The 19,231-nt window shown below is 43.0% G+C and overlaps 1 protein-coding gene across 1 annotated transcript; it reads right to left on the reverse strand.

The window, feature by feature from the left end:
• Positions 1-10,395: 10,395 nt before the first annotated feature.
• On the reverse strand, positions 10,396-18,914 carry LOC124691195 (ABC transporter G family member 1-like). Its single transcript, XM_047224458.1, has 8 exons — positions 18,614-18,914; positions 13,890-13,969; positions 13,317-13,781; positions 12,964-13,050; positions 12,755-12,883; positions 11,761-11,952; positions 11,597-11,683; positions 10,396-11,119 (listed from the first exon to the last, which is right to left on the reverse strand). The coding sequence occupies exons 1-8, from the start codon at positions 18,897-18,899 to the stop codon at positions 10,487-10,489; spliced, it is 1,959 nt and encodes a 652-aa protein (XP_047080414.1). The 5' UTR covers positions 18,900-18,914; the 3' UTR covers positions 10,396-10,486.
• Positions 18,915-19,231: the final 317 nt, after the last annotated feature.

Genomic DNA, 19,231 nt, shown 5'->3' on the forward strand with positions numbered 1-19,231 from the left:
CATAAAAAAAGGCGACAGGGAAAAATATTGAAGAGCCTTTGATCAAATACAAGTTTTTGATCAAATGCTCGGGGGCTACTTCAGAAAAATGAAAAGGTCAAGAAAGACAAAATAGAAATGGCGTGAGCCTATGATCAAATACAAATATTTGCGCATAGCCTCGGGGGCTACTCCCATCGGGAGCGCTGTTCGCGCACCCGAGAGATTTGAAAATTTCGGGAGAGAAAGAAAATATAGCAGCATAAGGCGTGGAGCCTACACCCAAGCACAAGTCCTTGGCTGTAGCCTCGGGGGCTACTCCCATCGGGAACGCTGTTCGCGTGCCCGATGAAATTACAAAAAAAAGGAAAAAGAAAGAAAAGGCGAGAAGACGAAAAATAGAAGAGCAAGAGAGTATATTTCGAGTTCCAAGTAACTCTACATATACTCCCATCGGGAGAGCAATATAAGTCATCCGTTGACTCAATAAAATGTGCCATTCCAACAGCCGAATAAGCACTCGACAATATATTCTCAGAACGCCAAAGTTGCGATCAATTTCTGAATGCCGTAAAACTTTGCGAAGGTAAGACCCCAGATCCGTTCTGTGTGGCGTGGCGCTGTCTCTGACCTCGGTTTGCTACTTTTATCCGTATCAACAGATACGAAGAAAAATCCTAACGGACGCGTTAGGTACCCGATAAATATGACTGGGACTCGACAGAATGGTAAGACCTTAAGCGGCACCTGTCGAAGTTTACACCGGTATCCCGAGATCATGTCCGGGGACGTGATCTTGAAGTAGGTTTTTGCGGATTGCCACTAGAGCAGTTAACTAGTACCTGATCCGTCAGATGAACTAGCCCCAACTACCATTATCCCTGTACAATATAGAAATTCATATAAAGAAATATAGAGAAGTTTTAAGTTGTCGAGTAAAAATAAACAGTGGAGATTTTCCCTGACTCTACGATTCAAGCAAAATCTCGGGGGCTACTGACATAGGCATTCCCAATGGGCCTGCCGAAGATAGTACCCGGGGTTTACTGAAGGCCCACTACTCGAAGAATGAGAAGATTCGGAAGCCCAAGATATTGTTAAGGAAAGCTAGAGTTGTAATAGGAAGCATTACTTGTAATCTTGCGGGATGAGTTAGAAACCTTCCCGGACTCTGTAACTTGTACAATACGAATCCCTCGGCTCCACCTCCTATATAAGGGGGAGTCGAGGGACAAAGAAATCATCGAATCATTGTCTCTCAAACCCTAGTTTTCATAATCGTCGAGTACTTTTCGGCTGAAACCTTCGAGATCTACTTGCCCTCTACTTCCAACTAAACCCTAGTCTACAACCCGTAGGCATTGACAAGTTAATACCTTGTCACTGGCGCTGTTCTCAAAACTAGCTCGCCTGCTGGAACGGGGGGTGCGATCTCCGTCTCCCCTGTTAGCGACATAAACTTGGAGGGGCGCCACTCTTCGGGTGTCTCCTTGGGTGATGCTGTCGATGCTGTCCTCTCCCGATGAATAGTAGGCATTGCAGATGAACGGCGTGTCGCTTGACCCCAGCCCGTGCCTGGTGTCGCAGTTCATGCAGCAGTACGAGGTTAGCTCCGAGGACGTGGGATCATCGGATCCGACCGACATGGAAGATGCCGAACAGGGAGTCGAAGGCGCAGACGGACTCGACGGGCTTGTCAGGCCAACCGAAAGGTCGAGTGACGACGATGCGCTCGGACTCGTCGATCTGGAGATGGGAGATTCCAGCAGCCGAAGAATTCCTTCTGAGTTGACGTTGTAGTGGACGCTCCCGAAAGCCATCTCCATGCTGCCTTGTAGACCGGAGAAAGTCGAGCGAGATGAATCGCTATGTGGGGTGAACTCGTAGGAGCCGAAACGAATCGGGCTTCCCAGACGAGGCGATGACGATGTTGATGAAGCTGTCGATGACATGACGGGTTCAGCCGATGTCCGATCTTCTGCCGACAGGTTTCCCACATACGGCGCCAATTGTCGAGGGTACTCCTCGCCAATGCCCTCCGATAGGGGCTTAGGGTTGATGGAATCCTGCAAGCTGACACGAGACATCGGTTCACAGACAAGCGGGGAGAGCGATTTACCCAGGTTCGGGGCCCTCGATGAGGTAAAACCCTTACGTCCTGCCTGTCTGTTCTTGATTATGATGATAATGGGTTACAATGGGGTGCCGAATAGTTCGGCTGAGATCTCGTCGAGATGGCTAATTGCTAGGGTGTCCTAGTTCTAAGCTTTTGCTGGCTAAGATCGCTAAGATTGATCGTGTCCCTCGGCAGCCCCTCTCCTGGCCTTTATATAGGAGGCCAGGTCTCAAGAGTCTTAACCGAGTACGACTAGGTTTACAGTAGTTTTAGATCCGATCTTTCCTTGTTCGGCTGCTTCCTTGTCTTGCCCGTCAAGGAACCTTCAGCTGGTGCACCGTCCTAGTGGCCCATCTCGCCTTCAGGTGTCTTCATGGGCCTCCAATTAGTCAATACAGGATAGGGCAATGTCGGTTACCCGAAGGGTAATGCCCACGTCACATGGATTACTATATTTGTGCTTGAGCTTTTATTTTGAAAACATAGAAACAATTTTGTCAACGGTAGTAATAAAGCATATGTGTTATGTATAAGACATCCTATAAGTTGCAAGCCTCATGCATAGATTACCAATAGTGCTCGCACCTTGTCCTAATTAGCTTGGATTTACATGGATTATCATTGCATAACATATGTTTTAACCAAGTGTCACAAAGGGGTACCTCTATGCCGCTTTGTACAAAGGTCTAAGGAGAAAGCTCGCATTGGATTTCTCGCTTTTGATTATTCTCAACTTAGACATCCATACTGGGACAACATAGACAACAGATAATGGACTCCTCTTTAATGCATAAGCATTCAACAACAATTAATATTCTCATAAGAGATTGAGGATTGATTGTCCGAACTGAAACTTCCACCATGGATCATGGCTTTAGTTAGCGGCCCAATGTTCTTCTCTAACAATATGCATACTCAAACCATTGATCATGATAAATCACCCTTACTTCAGACAAGACGAACATGCATAGCAACTCACATGATATTCAACAAAGGTAATAGTTGATGGCGTCCCCAGAAACATGGTTACTGCTCAACAAGCAATTTATTAAGAAATAAGATACATAAGTATATATTCAATACCACAGTAGTTTTTAAGCTATTTTTCCCATGAGCTATATATTGCAAAGACAAAGAATGGAATTTTAAAGGTAGCACTCAAGTAAATTACTTTGGAATGGCAGAGAAATACCATGTAGTAGGTAGGTATGGTGGACACAAATGGCATAGTTTTTGGCTCAAGGATTTTGGATGCACGAGAAGTATTCCCTCTCAATACAAGGCTTAGGCTAGCAAGGTTGTTTGAAGCAAACACAAGTATGAACCAGTACAGCAAAACTTACATAAGAACATATTGCAAGCATTATAAGACTCTACATTGTCTTCCTTGTTGTTCAAACCCTCACCAGAAAATATCTAGACTCTAGAGAGACTAATCATGCAAACCAAATTTTAGCAAGCTCTATCTAGTTCTTCACTAATAGGTGCAAAGTACATGATGCAAGAGCTTAAACATGATCTATATGAGCACAACAATTGCCAAGTATCAAATTATTCAAGACATTATACCATTTACCACATGTAGCATTTTCCGTTTCCAACCATATAACAATTAACGAAGCAGTTTCAACCTTCGCCATGAACATTAAGAATAAAGCTAAGAACATATGTGTTCATATGCAACAGCGGAGCGTGTCTCTCTCCCACACAATGAATGCTAGGATCCAATTTTATTCAAACAAAACAAAAACAAAAACAAACAGACGCTCCAAGTAAAGCACATAAGATGTGACGGAATAAAAATATAGTTTCACTAGAGGTGAACTGATAATTTGTCGATGAAGAAGGGGATGCATTGGGCATCCCCAAGGTTAGATGCTTGAGTCTTCTTGAAATATGCAGGGATGAACCATGGGGGCATCCCCAAGCTTAGAGTTTTCAATCTCCTTGATCATATTGTATCATCCTCCTCTCTTGATCCTTGAAAACTTCCTCCACACCAAACTCAAAACAAACTCATTAGAGAGTTAGTGCATAATCAAAAATTCACATGTTCAGAGGTGACATAATCATTCTTAACACTTCTGGACATTGCACAAAACTACTGAAAGTTAATGGAATAAAGAAATCCATCAAGCATAGCAAAACAGGCAATGCGAAATAAAAGGCAGAATTTGTCAAAACAGAACAGTCCGTAAAGACAAATTTTTCTGGGGCACTTAACTTGCTCAGATGAAAATGCTCAAATTGAATGAAAGTTGCGTACATATCTGAGGATCACTCACGTAAATTGGCAGATTTTTCTGAGTTACCTACAGAGAATAATACTCAAATTCGTGACAGCAAGAAATCTGTTTCTGCACAGTAATCCAGATCTAGTATGAACCTTACTATCAAAGACTTTACTTGGCACAAAAATTCAATAAAATAAAGATAAGGAGAGGTTGCTATAGTAGTAACAACTTTCAAGACTCTAATATAAAAAAAGTGTAGAAAGTAAAATAATGGGTTGTCTCCCATAAGCGCTTTTCTTTAACGCCTTTCAGCTAGGCGCAGAAAGTGTGAATCAAGTAACATCAAGAGATGAAGCATCAACATCATTACCAGGGGTTTTGTCAATTTTAGGCCTATAGTAGTTTTTTGGCTTAGGCACCTTAGAGACATACATGAACTTTTGCTCCTTACCCACATAAGCTTTCTCCTTAAATTTAAGAGAAGAAAAAGTTGAACCCAAGGTTCCCATAGCTTCTTCAAGTTCACTAATCCTATGGGTTTGATTATCATGAGTAGCACAAGTTTCTAAGATGGCAATTCTCTCATTAATTCCACCTAGAGATTTATCAAGTTTATCAGTGCTATTAAGTAATATTTCCAATTTAGTATTAATACTTGGAAGATTTTGCTCTATGGTCTCCAACTTTTTCATGACATCTTCAAGAGAGATTTCAATTTTAACTTTATTAACAGGTGGTACTCCGAATAGACTCTCAATGATGCAACTAGCTTCCAAAGCAAGAGTGCCTAGGAAATTGCCTCCCGCGAGACTATCAAGACCATACCTATTCCAACTAGAGATACCAACATAAAAATTCCTAAGTAGGATAATAGTGGAGTGTTTCTTAGTGCACCTATTATGAGCATCACTAATCCTATACCAAGCATCTTTTAAACATTCTCCCCCTTGTTGCTTAAACGAACGAACTTCAACTTCAGGATTACTCATTTTAGCAATAGTAAATAAAACAAACTAAATAAAGTAAATGCAAGTAACTATTTTTTTGTGTTTTTAATATTGAGAACGCAAACAAGAAAGTAAATAAAGTAAAACAAGTAACTAATTTTTTTGTATTTTTGATATAATGAGCAAACAAAGCAGTAAATAAAATAAAGTAAAGCAAGACAAAAACAAAGTAAAGATTGGAAGTGGAGACTCCCCTTGCAGCGTGTCTTGATCTCCCCGGCAACGGCGCCAGAAAAAGAGCTTGATACGCGTACAACACGCGTCCGTTGGGAATCCCAAGAGGAAGGTGTGATGCGTACATCAGCAAGTTTTCCCTCAGTAAGAAACCAAGGTTATCGAACCAGTAGGAGTCAAGAAGCACGTGAAGGTTGATGGTGGCGGAGTGTAGTGCGGCGCAGCACCAGTGATTCCGGCGCCAACGTGGAACCTGCACAACACAATCAAAGTACTTTGCCCCAACGTAACAGTGAGGTTGTCAATCTCACCGGCTTGATGTAACAAAGGATTAGATGTATAGTGTGGAAGATGATGTTTGCAAAGAACAGTAAAAACAAGTATTGCAGTAGATTGTATTCGATGTAAAAGAATGGACCGGGGTCCACAGTTCACTAGTGGTGTCTCTCCAATAAGAAATAGCATGTTGGGTGAACAAATTACAGTTAGGCAATTGACAAATAAAGAGGGCATAACAGTGCACATACATATTATGATGAGTAGTGTGAAATTTAATTGGGCATTACGACAAAGTACATAGACCGCTATCCAGCATGCATCTATGCCTAAAAAGTCCACCTTCAGGTTAGCATCCGCACCCTTTCCAGTATTAAGTTGCAAACAACAGACAATTGCATTAAGTATGGTGCGTAATGTAATCAACACAAATATCCTTAGACATAGCATTGATGTTTTATCCCTAGTGGCAACAGCACATCCACAACCTTAGAACTTTCTGTCACTGTCCCAGATTTAATGGAGGCATGAACCCACTATCGAGCATAAATACTCCCTCTTGGAGTCACAAGTATCAACTTGGCCAGAGCCTCTACTAGCAACGGAGAGCATGCAAGATCATAAACAACACATAGATGATAGATTGCTAATCAACATAACATAGTATTCCATATTCATCGGATCCCAACAAACGCAACATGTAGCATTACAAATAGATGATCTTGATCATGATAGGCAGCTCACAAGATCTAACAATGATAGCACATGAGGAGAAGACAACCATCTAGCTACTGCTATGGACCCATAGTCCAGGGGTGAACTACTCACACATCACTCCTGAGGCGATCATGGCGATGAAGAGTCCTCCGGGAGATGATTCCCCTCTCCGGCAGGGTGCCGGAGGCGATCTCCTAAATCCCCCGAGATGGGATTAGCGGCGGCGGCGTCTCTGGAAGGTTTTCCGTATCGTGGCTCCCGGTACTGGGGTTTTCTCGACGAAGGCTTCTTATAGGCGGAAAGGTAGGTTTAGGGGCGACATGAGGGGGCGACACACTAGGGCGGCGCGGGCCCCCCTAGGCCGCGCGGCCCTAGTGTGGCGGCGCCTCGTCGCCCCACTTCGTAATCCTTTCGGTCTTCTGGAAGCTTCGTGGAAAAATAAGACCCTGGGCGTTGATTTCGTCCAATTCCGAGAATATTTCCTTTGTAGGATTTCTGAAACCAAAAACAGCAGAAAACAACAACTGGCTCTTCGGCATCTTGTCAATAGGTTAGTGCCGGAAAATGCATAAATATGACATAAAGTGTGTATAAACATGTGAGTATCATCATAAAAGTAGCATGGAACATAAGAAATTATAGATACGTTTGAGACGTATCAGTCGTCCGTGATCACCATGGTGGCTTCCTAGCGGGGGCATGTCATTTTTTCACCCATGTTGCAGATGCTGAGATGGGTGAACTTCTAGGATGTCGAAGAGGACTTCTCCTGGCGAAGGAATTGCAGGTGACAAGGGCTGTGCTTGAAACAGACAGCACGTCGGTGGCATCGAAACTACGGCAGAAGGACAAGGATAGATCACTCCATGGTCCTCTAGTGGAGGAGGTGAAGGAACTCATGGTTGAGTTTGCTGAGCTCACGGTGCGGGCTGTTCGTCGTAGGGCAAATGAGGTTGCTCATGTGTTAGCTAAGGAGGGCTGCGATAATAAACTGTCTAGGACTTGGCTGGGGGTTCCACCGGCTGTTATTGTAAGTGGTTTGGACTCCGATGTTTCGGTGAATTAATATATCACAGCTATCTTTTCTCAAAAAAAAGATACTTGACATAGGCAAACTGCAGCAATTTAAACATAGTGACACAATCTAATTGCTTTGCTTAGTTAGGTATGTCCATAACGTTATTCTCCCAATGACATGACACCATTATTAATCGAATCACATGTTTATGGTTTGGAAATCTTGACCAACATTAAGCAACGAGCTAGTATTAGGAGTTTACTAGGGATACAATGTTGTTTATGAAACCACACATGTATTATGCCGGTTAATACAATTCTAGCATGGAGTATAAATATTTATCATGAATAATAAAATATGATAATAACACTATTATTCTTGCCTCTAGGGCATATTTTCAACTCTATCAAGGCTGCATAGGAGGATGTGAAAGATGTCGATAGAGATTGTGTTGTTGGGAGTGCGATAGTTATGATGCTCGCCATGTTAGCGAGGTGTTGGTGACGATGAGTACGATGAAGTCTACGGGTGGAAACACGGAGGAGATGGTTTTAGCGTTTCTCGAGAGACAAAGGGCTTCTCTCCTCTAAGTCTGCCCCGAAATCCACATCCAAAAATTTGGGCTTCTCCTAAATAAGTGATATGGTTGAATTTATGAAAATAGTAATCCATGAAGTGGCAGGTGCACTTGGGCCCATGGGCCTCCATGGTCAGTCTCACGGAACTAAGTTTTCACATTGTCATCCATATCCCAAATTAATTTTCCTGTATTTAAAAATACAAAATCTGATTATATTTGCTCCTTTAAAAGAATGCAATGTCTCATTACTTTGTCGTCATTAATTTTTTTGAAGTAATAGATAGTTAAAGTGTATTTTAGTATTGTGGCATGAGTTAGATATTTACATGTGTGTTTACGCCAAAACACAAGGACATTGGTAGAGTCAATAAAATTACCACTGATCATTATTAGTTCTTCTGGCTACACAATTTTATTAGCTGCTACAACACATCCAGCGATAGTTTTGGAACATTTTTATTCAACACTCTTTCTTGCAGAAACAAAGTAGACAAATTTTTCTTCTTCTGTAAGCAATTCCACACTCCCCTTCTCTAAAGCCCTCCTTGTGGCAGGCCTCACCACATTCATTCTCAACACATGATGAAGTAGTATATGTCTCACTCATCTCTTTGCAAGTGTAGGCCTCCGAACCTACAAGACAACAATAAACAATACATTACATGAAAAAATAGATGCTACAATATTCTCACGTGAAACAATGAATTTATAGCATGGAGTATAAATTTCAGATATGAATAAAAAATATATTAAACGTACATTGAGGAAGTGCATTAATTTTCAGGTGTTTTTTAGAAAATGTTTACCAGGAACCAAATGGAGTGGCATGAGTAGTAGTAAGCATAGTAGGATTGTCACGTTGACGATTCCCATGTCTCAAGTAATACACACTAAAGAAGGAAAGTACGATAACACAAAATAGATTCACAAACAAAATGGTCTCTATGCCATCTCTTATAGCGATGGATGAGAGGATGAAAAGACCTGAAGAAAAATAAATGTTAAAGATATGACATATCTCATATCTTGAAGATATGTGCGAAGTGGTGTTGATATTCTATCTGAAAGACGTTGCTCTATCTGCATGATGCATTTATGTGTTGTACCTTGGTGTTGTGCGGTTATTGACAAAATCTTCTAAGTATCTTCCATTCACCACTTCGTCAAAGATCTTCTTGTGAATTACTCAGCATATTAATTTTGCCATCTCCAACTGAGAACCGCGTAACCGAGACATGATGCAAAGAAAAGCCTAGTAAATAAAACCAAAGCTAAGCTCACTGCCTGATGCCCTGATCTATCACACATTCGTACACCACAGACCAGAGTGTAGTGTGCACTGTGTAATATGGGCCGGGCCACCAAGTGAACCCAAGCCCAAGCAGGGTACTACCTGGTGTTTGTGTATCGCACCGAAAGCGAGCTCCACTGCCGAGCCGAACCGGACGCCTCCTCTTCGTTTCTTGCCAACGCCGACTCCCAATCCCTCGCCGGCGCCGGAGTCCTACTTCTCCCACTAGTCCCTTCTCCTCTATCCCAATGCTCCTCCTTATTACCGCGCCACCGCCCGGTGGAGTGGAAGATCAGCCCGAGGACGCCGTCCGGGAAACGGGAGAGAAGGAGCCCAGTAATCGCGACGACCAGAGAAGGAGCCAGCATCTGCGACGACCAATGAGAGGAGCGGGGGAGGCGCCCCGGCGGTTCAGGTAAGACGAACTGTAGGTCCGGTACCTGCGGTTCCTTCCTCTGCAGCATTATCTATGATAGCCATGTTATGTTATCGATTCCGATGAGTGTGCTGGTAGTCAACGTTTTTATCAGCGTGTTATCTGCATACTGATGGTAGATGAGAGCATGAATGTTTGCCAGATAGGTACTCTGACTAGTGGTTCTCGTACAATTGTCCAGCACCGGTTTTGGTACACATATAGGTTTAGAACTTTAGATACGCTTAGGTAATCTCGTACTTGTGTAGAGTTAAACGGTTTAAAAAAATCAATTATCATGAAATAGTACTAGAGCACCATTACAATTTACAAATATGCATTTTACCACAGAGATTGTAATAAGGTAGCCCATATATAGTTTGGCAACCAGGACAGTGCTCCCTCATCTAGCTGGATGGACACTGATCCTGACTTTGTAATCAGTTTGCTCGCCAGCAACATTGCTGAGCAGTATGTTTAGTGGAATATAATTTCCATTTAAAAAAAAACAATACATTGTACCACCGGGTTATCCAGCTTCACCTGCTTCTCAGGTCTTAACCAGCTACGACTGCTTTGTCAGAAAGCTCCAGTCCAAACAAACCGTATACCATGCCGTGTTTGTATAGCCAATGGCAGTTTTGTACGTGACAAGAAAATAAGTGAAATCAGCTGACATCTATTTGCACCATTTCCATTTCATTCCCCTTCGTTTTGTCCTGACTTCCTCCGTGATCTTGACAATAGCAAAGAACATCATCCTATACACCACCATCATTCCACAAAGGATGGCAATGTTTACCCATTTGGAGTACCCCATCTCCACCTGCAGCTTCTCCTGGAGCACTTGCATGCCACTGATGGTAACATTTTTCTCAATGAGCTGGTCACTCGGGAACGACTGCCCGATGAACTCGTTCTTGTAGAACCCCTGCACCGCGTACTTGTGGAATGAGATGTAGTAGCAAGGGTACTTCCACACCGGCTTTGGGAGCTCGTTGGGGAGGCGGAAGAAGCCACCGTTGAGCATCATCACCCCTTGCACTCCAGCCCCAACGATGATCCCCATCAGAAAGTCCGGGACGATGACGGCGATAATCATCATCATGCTCTCTACTAGCAATGTGCACATGCACAGGTTGATGACGAAGTAGACAAAGTGGTCAGCCCCTTTGGTTAGCCCTGTCAGGTAGTACAACATTGCGCCTGGGATCACGGTGATGACTGCAAGATATGGAGTGGCTGATAGTGTGTTTGAGATGACAAACTCCGCCACGCCGTAATGGCCGCTCAGCCTCTCCCTTCTGAATACCTGCAAAGTAGAAAAATATGTGCAACCAACTCTTCAGTTAGTCATCGACCATGAGGAAAAAATATATGTATCTGCGCAGACCTTCTATTTCCAAGTCGCCTGAGAATGTATTTTTTTATATCGAAGTCAAACAAGTTGGTACACTGTCAAATCTAAAATTGCACATTTTCTCCAACAAGATACTTTTTCCAGACAAGATTACAGTATAGCACTATCCAGTTCTTGATTGCTGACATCTATGAATGATCATGTAGTTTACTAGTATCTCTGATAAGTAAGCCATCTCTCTCTCAGCAATATTGTTAACTACTTTAGTCAGGAAAATAAATGATGAAGAATTCATGGATAACCACAAGTAATATTGTTTGTTTTTACTTGATGCCACCTAATAATTTCAGTATACCTCTCTTTTTTATTTATTTCTGTATAGACAGAAATACTCATGAAAATATTAAGTCTGGTGGGAGAGAAATCAACCTTTACTTCCTCTACAAAAGAAGGGAATCCTCCAATTGCCATGAAAGTAAGAAGTGCGGTTGTATACATTATTACTTCACATCTTGCCTGCAAAATAGGGCAACAAATCAATTCTGGTGGTATATAAAATGTTACGTTGCCTAATAAATCATGCTATTGTTTACCTGGATAGAACTGTAACTGTGGCCAACTTGGTAGAATATAGTGCCAAGACAAATGCCGATGCCTAGGTAAATACCCAAACGCATCCAATAGTATCCTATGTCTCTGTGCATATTTATAAATGACCTTCTAGTGAGTACAAAAAGCTTTGCTGAGAAGCTGGCTTGTTCCCTCTTCCTAAATGGAGCTCCACCCTACAATGTAGCACATATTACAATAGCGGTTAGGTCTTAAATGCGTAAATATTGCTAACTCAGCACCATATACTCCATGGTGAGAAGTTTGGTACAGGTTCACTGAAATAAAAAATGACATGGTGTTGTACAAATGCTGAATTAATATCTTACTCCCTCTAGTTCACATAAAAGTGATGTTTTGCATATACCTTTAGTTGAACTCTGAAAACTTGGAATGGTATTTTTTCCCAAATATTCAAATTCGAAACTTGAATCGTATTATATTTGCCATAAGATAAGACACCATTATTTTCTATCATTTGCCAAAACACACCGTTCAATCATGTCATTGCCAGGTACCATTTCAATTTTGTGGTACATTTGACAGAACACACCACCTATCCAAAAAGGTAAAATTTTGCACTTTTGGCTGGGATGACCTTGATATGTCTGGTTTTGAAGAAAGTGCAAGATTTTCCGTTTTTGGGTAGGTGGTGTGTTTTGGCAAATGTGTCACAAAATTGTAATGGTACCTGTCAATCGGGCGGTGTGTTTTAGCAAATGACGTAAAATAACAGTGTCATGTAGCAAATTTTCCATATATTTATTAGGTATTATATGTACATATACTGCATTTCAATCTAGTGGTCAAGGTCGAGAACTTCACTTTTTCATGAACTGGGAGTATTTCACTTAGTAAAAAATTCTAATAATTATTTTGCAGTTAACATTTTTTGTGGGTTTTGTAATCACACACATTGTCTGGGCCAAAATAATGAAGTCTTTACTCTTCAGGAAAATGAGTTCGGAAATAACTTACTATCTGTTTCATCTCAGCTATTCGGTTGGTTGTTTTTTCTGAATAAGCAGGGGACTGATAAGCATCTGTCAGAATGTCTATTGCTTCAGCTGCTGTTTTTCTCCTAGATTTGGAACTTTCAACAATTTCCTGCATATGGGATCACATAGCTAAAGAAAACAGTTTTTAATTCGACAAAAGATATAAGGAAATTACAAAATAATAGTTACCTCGTCAAAATCTTTGTTGATTGTTCTCAGGAAGTGGTCAGACGGGTTCCTCAGTTGTGGACATGGGAAGCCACTTTGAGTAAAGAACTACAAGAAATGAATACGAAAAGAACTCTTAAAATCATGTCCTGATGCTGGATCAAAATTAACTATGAATCAGGAATGTGTGCTATCTTAATTGAACTTCAATGTGTGGCAACGATTAGGGTGCCCACGCGTGGCAGTATATTTTCTTGATTAATGCTGTCATTTTCTGCTGGGAAATCATGGAGTTCAATTGTACTAGGTGTTTGGCACCAAAGTGGATTTGATGTTGCTGCAAGGAGAGAGAGGCACGTATGCAATGTAATCACCTGGTTGGCCTCTGATGCTGCTCCAAAGAAGACGGTCCTGCCTTGGGAAAGCAGACAGAGGCTGTGGAAGAGGTCGAAGACGTCGCCACTGGGCTGGTGCACGGCGGCGACGACAGTCATGCCCTCCCTGGCCGCGACTCTGGTGATGTGGCTCATGACATGGTAGGAGGCGGCGCTGTCGAGCCCGCTGGTGGGCTCGTCGAGGAAGAGCAGCCGCGGGCGCGTGAGCATCTCGATGCAGATGGTTAACCGCTTTCGCTGCCCACCGCTGATGCCTTTGGTTATGCGCCCGCCGATGCGCGTGTCCATGGCGTCCCCGAGCCCCATCTCCCGGATCACGCCGTCGGCGTGTGCGCGCTTCTCTGCCGCTGGCATCGTCCCTGGCAGCTGCAGCTGCGCTGAGTAATAGACGGCCTCACGCACCGACATCGTGGACATCAGCACGTTGTCTTGGGTCACGTAAGCCTTCAGTTCAGTGATCAGTCCCCAACAGAATCAGGATCATACAACAACTGATAAGTGTGCTTCTACACGCCAAGACATTTTAAAGTTGGAACTGATAAGTTATCTTACCGAGGTTCCAAAGGCAAGCTTCTCTCGGCGGCCATTGATCAGAATCAACCCGGTTTCAGTAACTCCAGGCCCTAACCTTCCTGCGAAGTAAGGAAATTAACTTCGATGGTTAAAACCCAACAATGATCTGCAATGTTTGACATGTGTGTCTTCCGATAAATGACTAATTGATGTCTTCTTTATGCGTGAATTGCTAGTGTGACTTCCTTAATTGAAGCCTTGTGTCTCCTAAAAAATGAAACCAACATTCCTCTAGCTAAATATATTTGAAATGTTTCCAGCCTAGCTCCGGTAATTCATTCAAAGCCTGAATCTTTCGATGATCTGTATCAGAAATGGTTTGCCGCCTTTCCTCGTACTAGTAGATAATAGAAATGTGCTGATATTATGAAATGCTGTTATGTTTTGGACAGTATGCAAAAGAGAAATAAATATAATCTTGTTTTCACAATGTTCTGTCATGGAGATCCTACAAATATTGTTGTTTACTTGTTTCACTTATGAATTCTAGGTGTCGTTATTAATTGACGCAGGAATAGAACTGAAACAGCGTGTCGTCTCTATACAGAGCGTTGATTAAATGAGACTAGAGGGAGTAATAATGAGCAGTGAGCCATCCAAGTGCTATAAAGAAAAGTCATCTTGTAACCTTTAGTTCAAGCTCGATGGGAGTGGTGTTTTGGAACATGGAAGCATATGCTTCCTCTATTTTGAAATTCATCTTACATATATTTTGAATTTCAAAAAAATTAAAACGAAAAATTCGCACGTACATCTTCACGTGCTATGCGCTCACAAAGTTGTTTCATAAAAAATGGACTTGTCATGTGGTGTGTGTAAAAAAGACAAAACTCAATGCTAAAAATAATGTTTTTTACAAGATAAATTTTCTCTTTTTTACATAGACCATAGAAAATATTGATTTTTCGTGAAACTTGACGAATGCATATATATTATGGAGATGTACATGTAGAATTTTTTGTCAAATTTTTTCGACAACTCGAAATATAATTTTTTGGTATAGGGAGCATACGCAACCGGGAGCCGAACTGAATTTCCGAAGCTCGATCTAGTTCTTAGTTTTCGTCGATGGCGTTTGGTATTGCTGGGTGGATTGTACCCGGCGGCTCTGCTTCGTACTACTGACTGTGTTTTGGTGTTGAACTCCCGTTACTTAATGAAATTGTGGTTCGTGTGGCCCATTTCTCGAGAAAGATAATGGCAGAATACGTCATGTTGAATGGACTGCTGTAGTAGAAACCGAACTTGTTCTTTTGAGTGAGAAATAAAGCACATTTTCATGAGTACTACAATTCATCAGGTCAGGTTTATTAGTATTGCGTGTATCCTAGATTGTCAATTTAAAATGTATAACAGAAATTATACAGTATAACATAAAATTTATACCATTAAAAATGTAACATTTGAATTTCTAAAGATTTTTTAAGTTGGTCAAATGACAGGACACATGAATGACTTAGTTAATCATTGGGTACTATAGACCTACAGTCCTGCCAACTCTCGTGTCTAGGTCTTATCGAAAATCTAATGCTATAAATGTAACGTGGTTGGAGCCACGTCCACTATCAATTGCAATATTTATTACTCTTCTAAGAGCAAGAACGATAGTATAGCCGGCAGCGGCTATAATAATTTGCCATATCATCTATAGCTAACTTATAGTAGTAAGTTATAAGAGCAAGAACAATAGTGTAGCCGGCAGCCAGTTATAATAATTTGCCACATTATCTATAGTCAACTCATAAAGTACTACCTCCGTTTTAAGGAATAATGCGCACACGTATTTCAAGACGAACTTTGACCATACAAATTAAGCAACAAAATCTTGATTATATTATATGTAATTAGCACCATTGGATTCGTACTGAAAATCACTTTCTAATGATTCCAATTTCTTACAAATAATCTTTATATATTTAAAGTAATTCATGGTCAAATAAAAATTACGTAAAACGAAGACGTCTTATTCCTTGAAATGGAGGTAGTAGCATGTAGTAGTAAGCTATAAAAGTGTAGTACTTTTATAATACATGGCCCATCTTTTAATCTCACATAGTGTCTAGAAGCATGTGCTAGAGCTGGCTTATTAGATAAGAGCCCACTTCCTTCTCTCTCCTAATCTCTCTCCTCTAACTAAGCAAACTTATAATACTTTATCTCTTATAGCCACCTTATTGTACTTGCTCTAAGAGTGTAGTACTTTTACACTACATGGTCCATATTTTAGTCTCACATAGTGCCTAGGAGCACGTGCTAGAGCTGGCTATTGCATAAGAGCCCACTTCCCTTTTCTCTCCTAATGTCTCTCCTCCAACTAAACAAACTTATAATATTTTATCTCTTATAGTCAGCTGACTGAACCTTATTGTACTAGCTCTAATACTTTTGTGTCCATGAAACTGGTAGCTGTAAGGGCAAATTCTCTTCTGTGGCAAAGGTATAAACCAATTAATTATAGCACTGTGTTGCACTACACGTAACAGTACTACTAATCCGATGAATCTGTGACACAGTTAATATGAAATGGAAGCGGAAGCAGTACTTTTACTAGTACTCTCTATGTTTCCCTCTTTAGAGCATCTTCAGCTGCAGTTCTCAACGTTTTCCAAAGCGACCCACAAAGTTATTTGGAGCACGCCGGACAATTTTTCGTTTCCAGCCGCGCGTCCCAAAGTCTCCTTCCGTTCGGCGTGGCCTAATACAGTGTCTGGCGTCCCGAGCCCGTCCCCGGTCCATAGGGGACGCTCCGGGCACGTCGGACACAACGGGAATCGAGGAAGGCTCCCACCTGTCAGCGACCACATCCACAACGGTTGGTTTGCGCCTTTTATTTCTCGCCGTGCCTCCCCTCCCGCGCCTCACACCCCTCCGCCGCCGCTCGATTTGCCGGCCGTTTCGATGGCAAATCTCTTCTGAGTCGGGCACCGTTGTGGCAGTTGGCTCCCTCGCCGGCCTTTTCGCCGCCGCCGCTTCGCCAATGCGTCCCAGAACACGCCATCAAATCCGTCTGACCTCAGCGCACAGAAGGTGTTCGACGCCTTGTCAGGTAGGCGCGATATGTCATTGTTCGTTGCCTCCTCTGCCGCGGCTGAATTTTAACAATTTATTTTGCTTCAGACATAGATAGTGACGACCATATGCTTGTCCGACTGTTGGAGGACGAGCAAGCCTTCGACGACGACATTCGGGAGCATTTGTCGATCATCACGTCCCTCCAGAACCTGGGTTGATGCCAAGGCGGAGAAGCGGAAGAGGCCGTGCCACGGAGGTTCAAGGCCGGGAAGAAAGAAGTCGAAGCCCCGACAGAGGATGGAGGGGCATACCATGCTGCACAACGACTACTTCGCAGATGACACAACACAGGTCGATAATTTTCAGCTCCGGTATAGGATGCGCAAGCATTTGTTCATGAATATCCTCCACGATGTTCGAGAGTTCGGCCCCTACTTCAAGCTGAAGCGCGACGTTGTAGGCATTACCGGGTTCTCGCCGATTCAGAAGTGCACCGCCTCCATGAGGATGCTTGCATACAGAGCACCTATCGATACACATGACGACTACCTTCGCATGAGTGAGTCTACTGCCATTGAGTGCTTGTACAAATTTTGCCGAGTTGTGGTGGAAAAGTTTGGCCAATAATACTTGAGAGGACCAACTGAAGAAGAGACTGCAAGGATCATGGCACATAATGTTGCGACGGGATCCCCTGGGATGCTTGGAAGCATCGATTGCATGCACTGGTCATGGAAGAACTGCCCGTTTTGTTGGCAAGGTATATACAAAGGACGTCATGGATATTGCAGTGTGGTGCTTGAAGCTGTGACAGATTATGATATGTGGATTTGACATCTTTTTTTTTAGCATGGAGGGATCACACAATGACATCAATGTGTTGCAACGGTTTTCGGTGTTCAACAAACTAGTGAAAGGTCATGCTCTGCCATGTACGTATGAGATCAATGTCCACCCATATACAAAAGTTTATTATCTAACCGATGGTATATATCTAAAATGGACCGCTATTTAGCCCCGTATGAGTATAATCGATCTTGCATGTCTTCTTTGCTAGACAAGCTTGGCCTCTGCCCTCGGTGCGTGCCTGCCAGAGCTAGCTAATACTCTAAGGCCATCTACAACGCAAGGTGGTTAGATGAGTACTTACCAAAAAAAAATTAGGCATTTTCAAGCATCGGCCTTTATTTATATATGAGCGCGCGGTGGCTAGTTAGGCATCTGCCTAGTATAAATAAGTATCCATGTTTAACTAAAAATCGTTTTTTCTCGAAGCACCTCTCCTAGGTATCTTTCATTATTGTACATGCCCTCATAGAGAGGAGAAGATTTGATGTATCGATTTCGGCAGTAGCCCCCAGAGTATATTCGTAGCAAAAGAAAGAACACATAATAACTTCACTGCGTGCGTGATCGAGGATGGAGATTTTTTCGTAAGTGATTCATACTATACGCGCTACTTCGTAGTTAAAACAGGTTAAATTAACTGTAATTATTTTAGCAAATTAATCTAGTTTAGACTACTACATGATACTTTAGCGGGCCTATATATGCGGGGAATATCGTCTCCAGATCAAGCGGTGATCGACTTAAGAGATACTCATACTTTTGGTGAAAATAACATAGAAGAAGGAAGAAGAACATTAATTGCATCGCATGCATGAATGGTGACGATGGGCTAGAAGGCGAACCTGCGAGGGAATCGAGTAGCGTGGTCTTGCCGCATCCCGACGGCCCCATGATGGCGAGCACCTCCCCCGGCCCCGCGTGGCCGCTGATGCCCCGCAGGATGCTCACCGGCTCGCCGCCGTAGGAGCCGGCGGCCACCGTGACGCACACGTCCTCCCACGTCAGGAACACCCGGGGGTCGTCGACGACGTCCGTGCCCGCCCTTTGCGCCGGCGCAGGCGCCTTCGTCGGCGCTACCTCCACGCCGTCGAACCCCGCCACGGCCGGACGACGCTGCCACGGGAACATTCGACCTAGTGACCAGCCCGCGCCTGCTTCGCCGGCGCCGTTGCGTGCGTCCGGCGTGCCGCCGCCCCAGCGCCAGAGCGGGCGTGAGGGGCTCGGCGTGGGCGCCCATTGGGGCAGCGGCGACGAGGAGGCAGCCATGGCGCACGCACGACGTGTAACTTGTTTATTGATGCTACTGACAACTGCTACTGGAGCTGTGGCAACATGGTCGGGCGCGAATTAATAGCCTTCCGGATGGCGCCTGAGCACGCAACACGTCGATCTGGGCCTGTCCTGCATCGAGACTTGCTTTATGGAGTCGTGCTCTCTTGATGGGCAAAAAATTAGTAATG

Source organism: Lolium rigidum, chromosome 2 (assembly GCF_022539505.1).
Source record: "Lolium rigidum isolate FL_2022 chromosome 2, APGP_CSIRO_Lrig_0.1, whole genome shotgun sequence".
NCBI classification, from domain to species: domain Eukaryota; kingdom Viridiplantae; phylum Streptophyta; class Magnoliopsida; order Poales; family Poaceae; genus Lolium; species Lolium rigidum.

What these genes read in the sequence shown, in the direction of transcription:
- LOC124691195 (XM_047224458.1), bottom strand. Translation starts at nt 18,899, where the DNA reads ATGTTCCCGTGGCAGCGTCGTCCGGCCGTGGCGGGGTTCGACGGCGTG. An exon ending in TAGCTGAGATGAAACAGATA is followed by an intron (nt 11,953 to 12,754) that starts GTAAGTTATTTC and finishes GCTACATTGTAG; the next exon opens with GGTGGAGCTCCATTTAGGAA. An exon ending in ACAGTTACAGTTCTATCCAG is followed by an intron (nt 11,684 to 11,760) that starts GTAAACAATAGC and finishes CCTATTTTGCAG; the next exon opens with GCAAGATGTGAAGTAATAAT.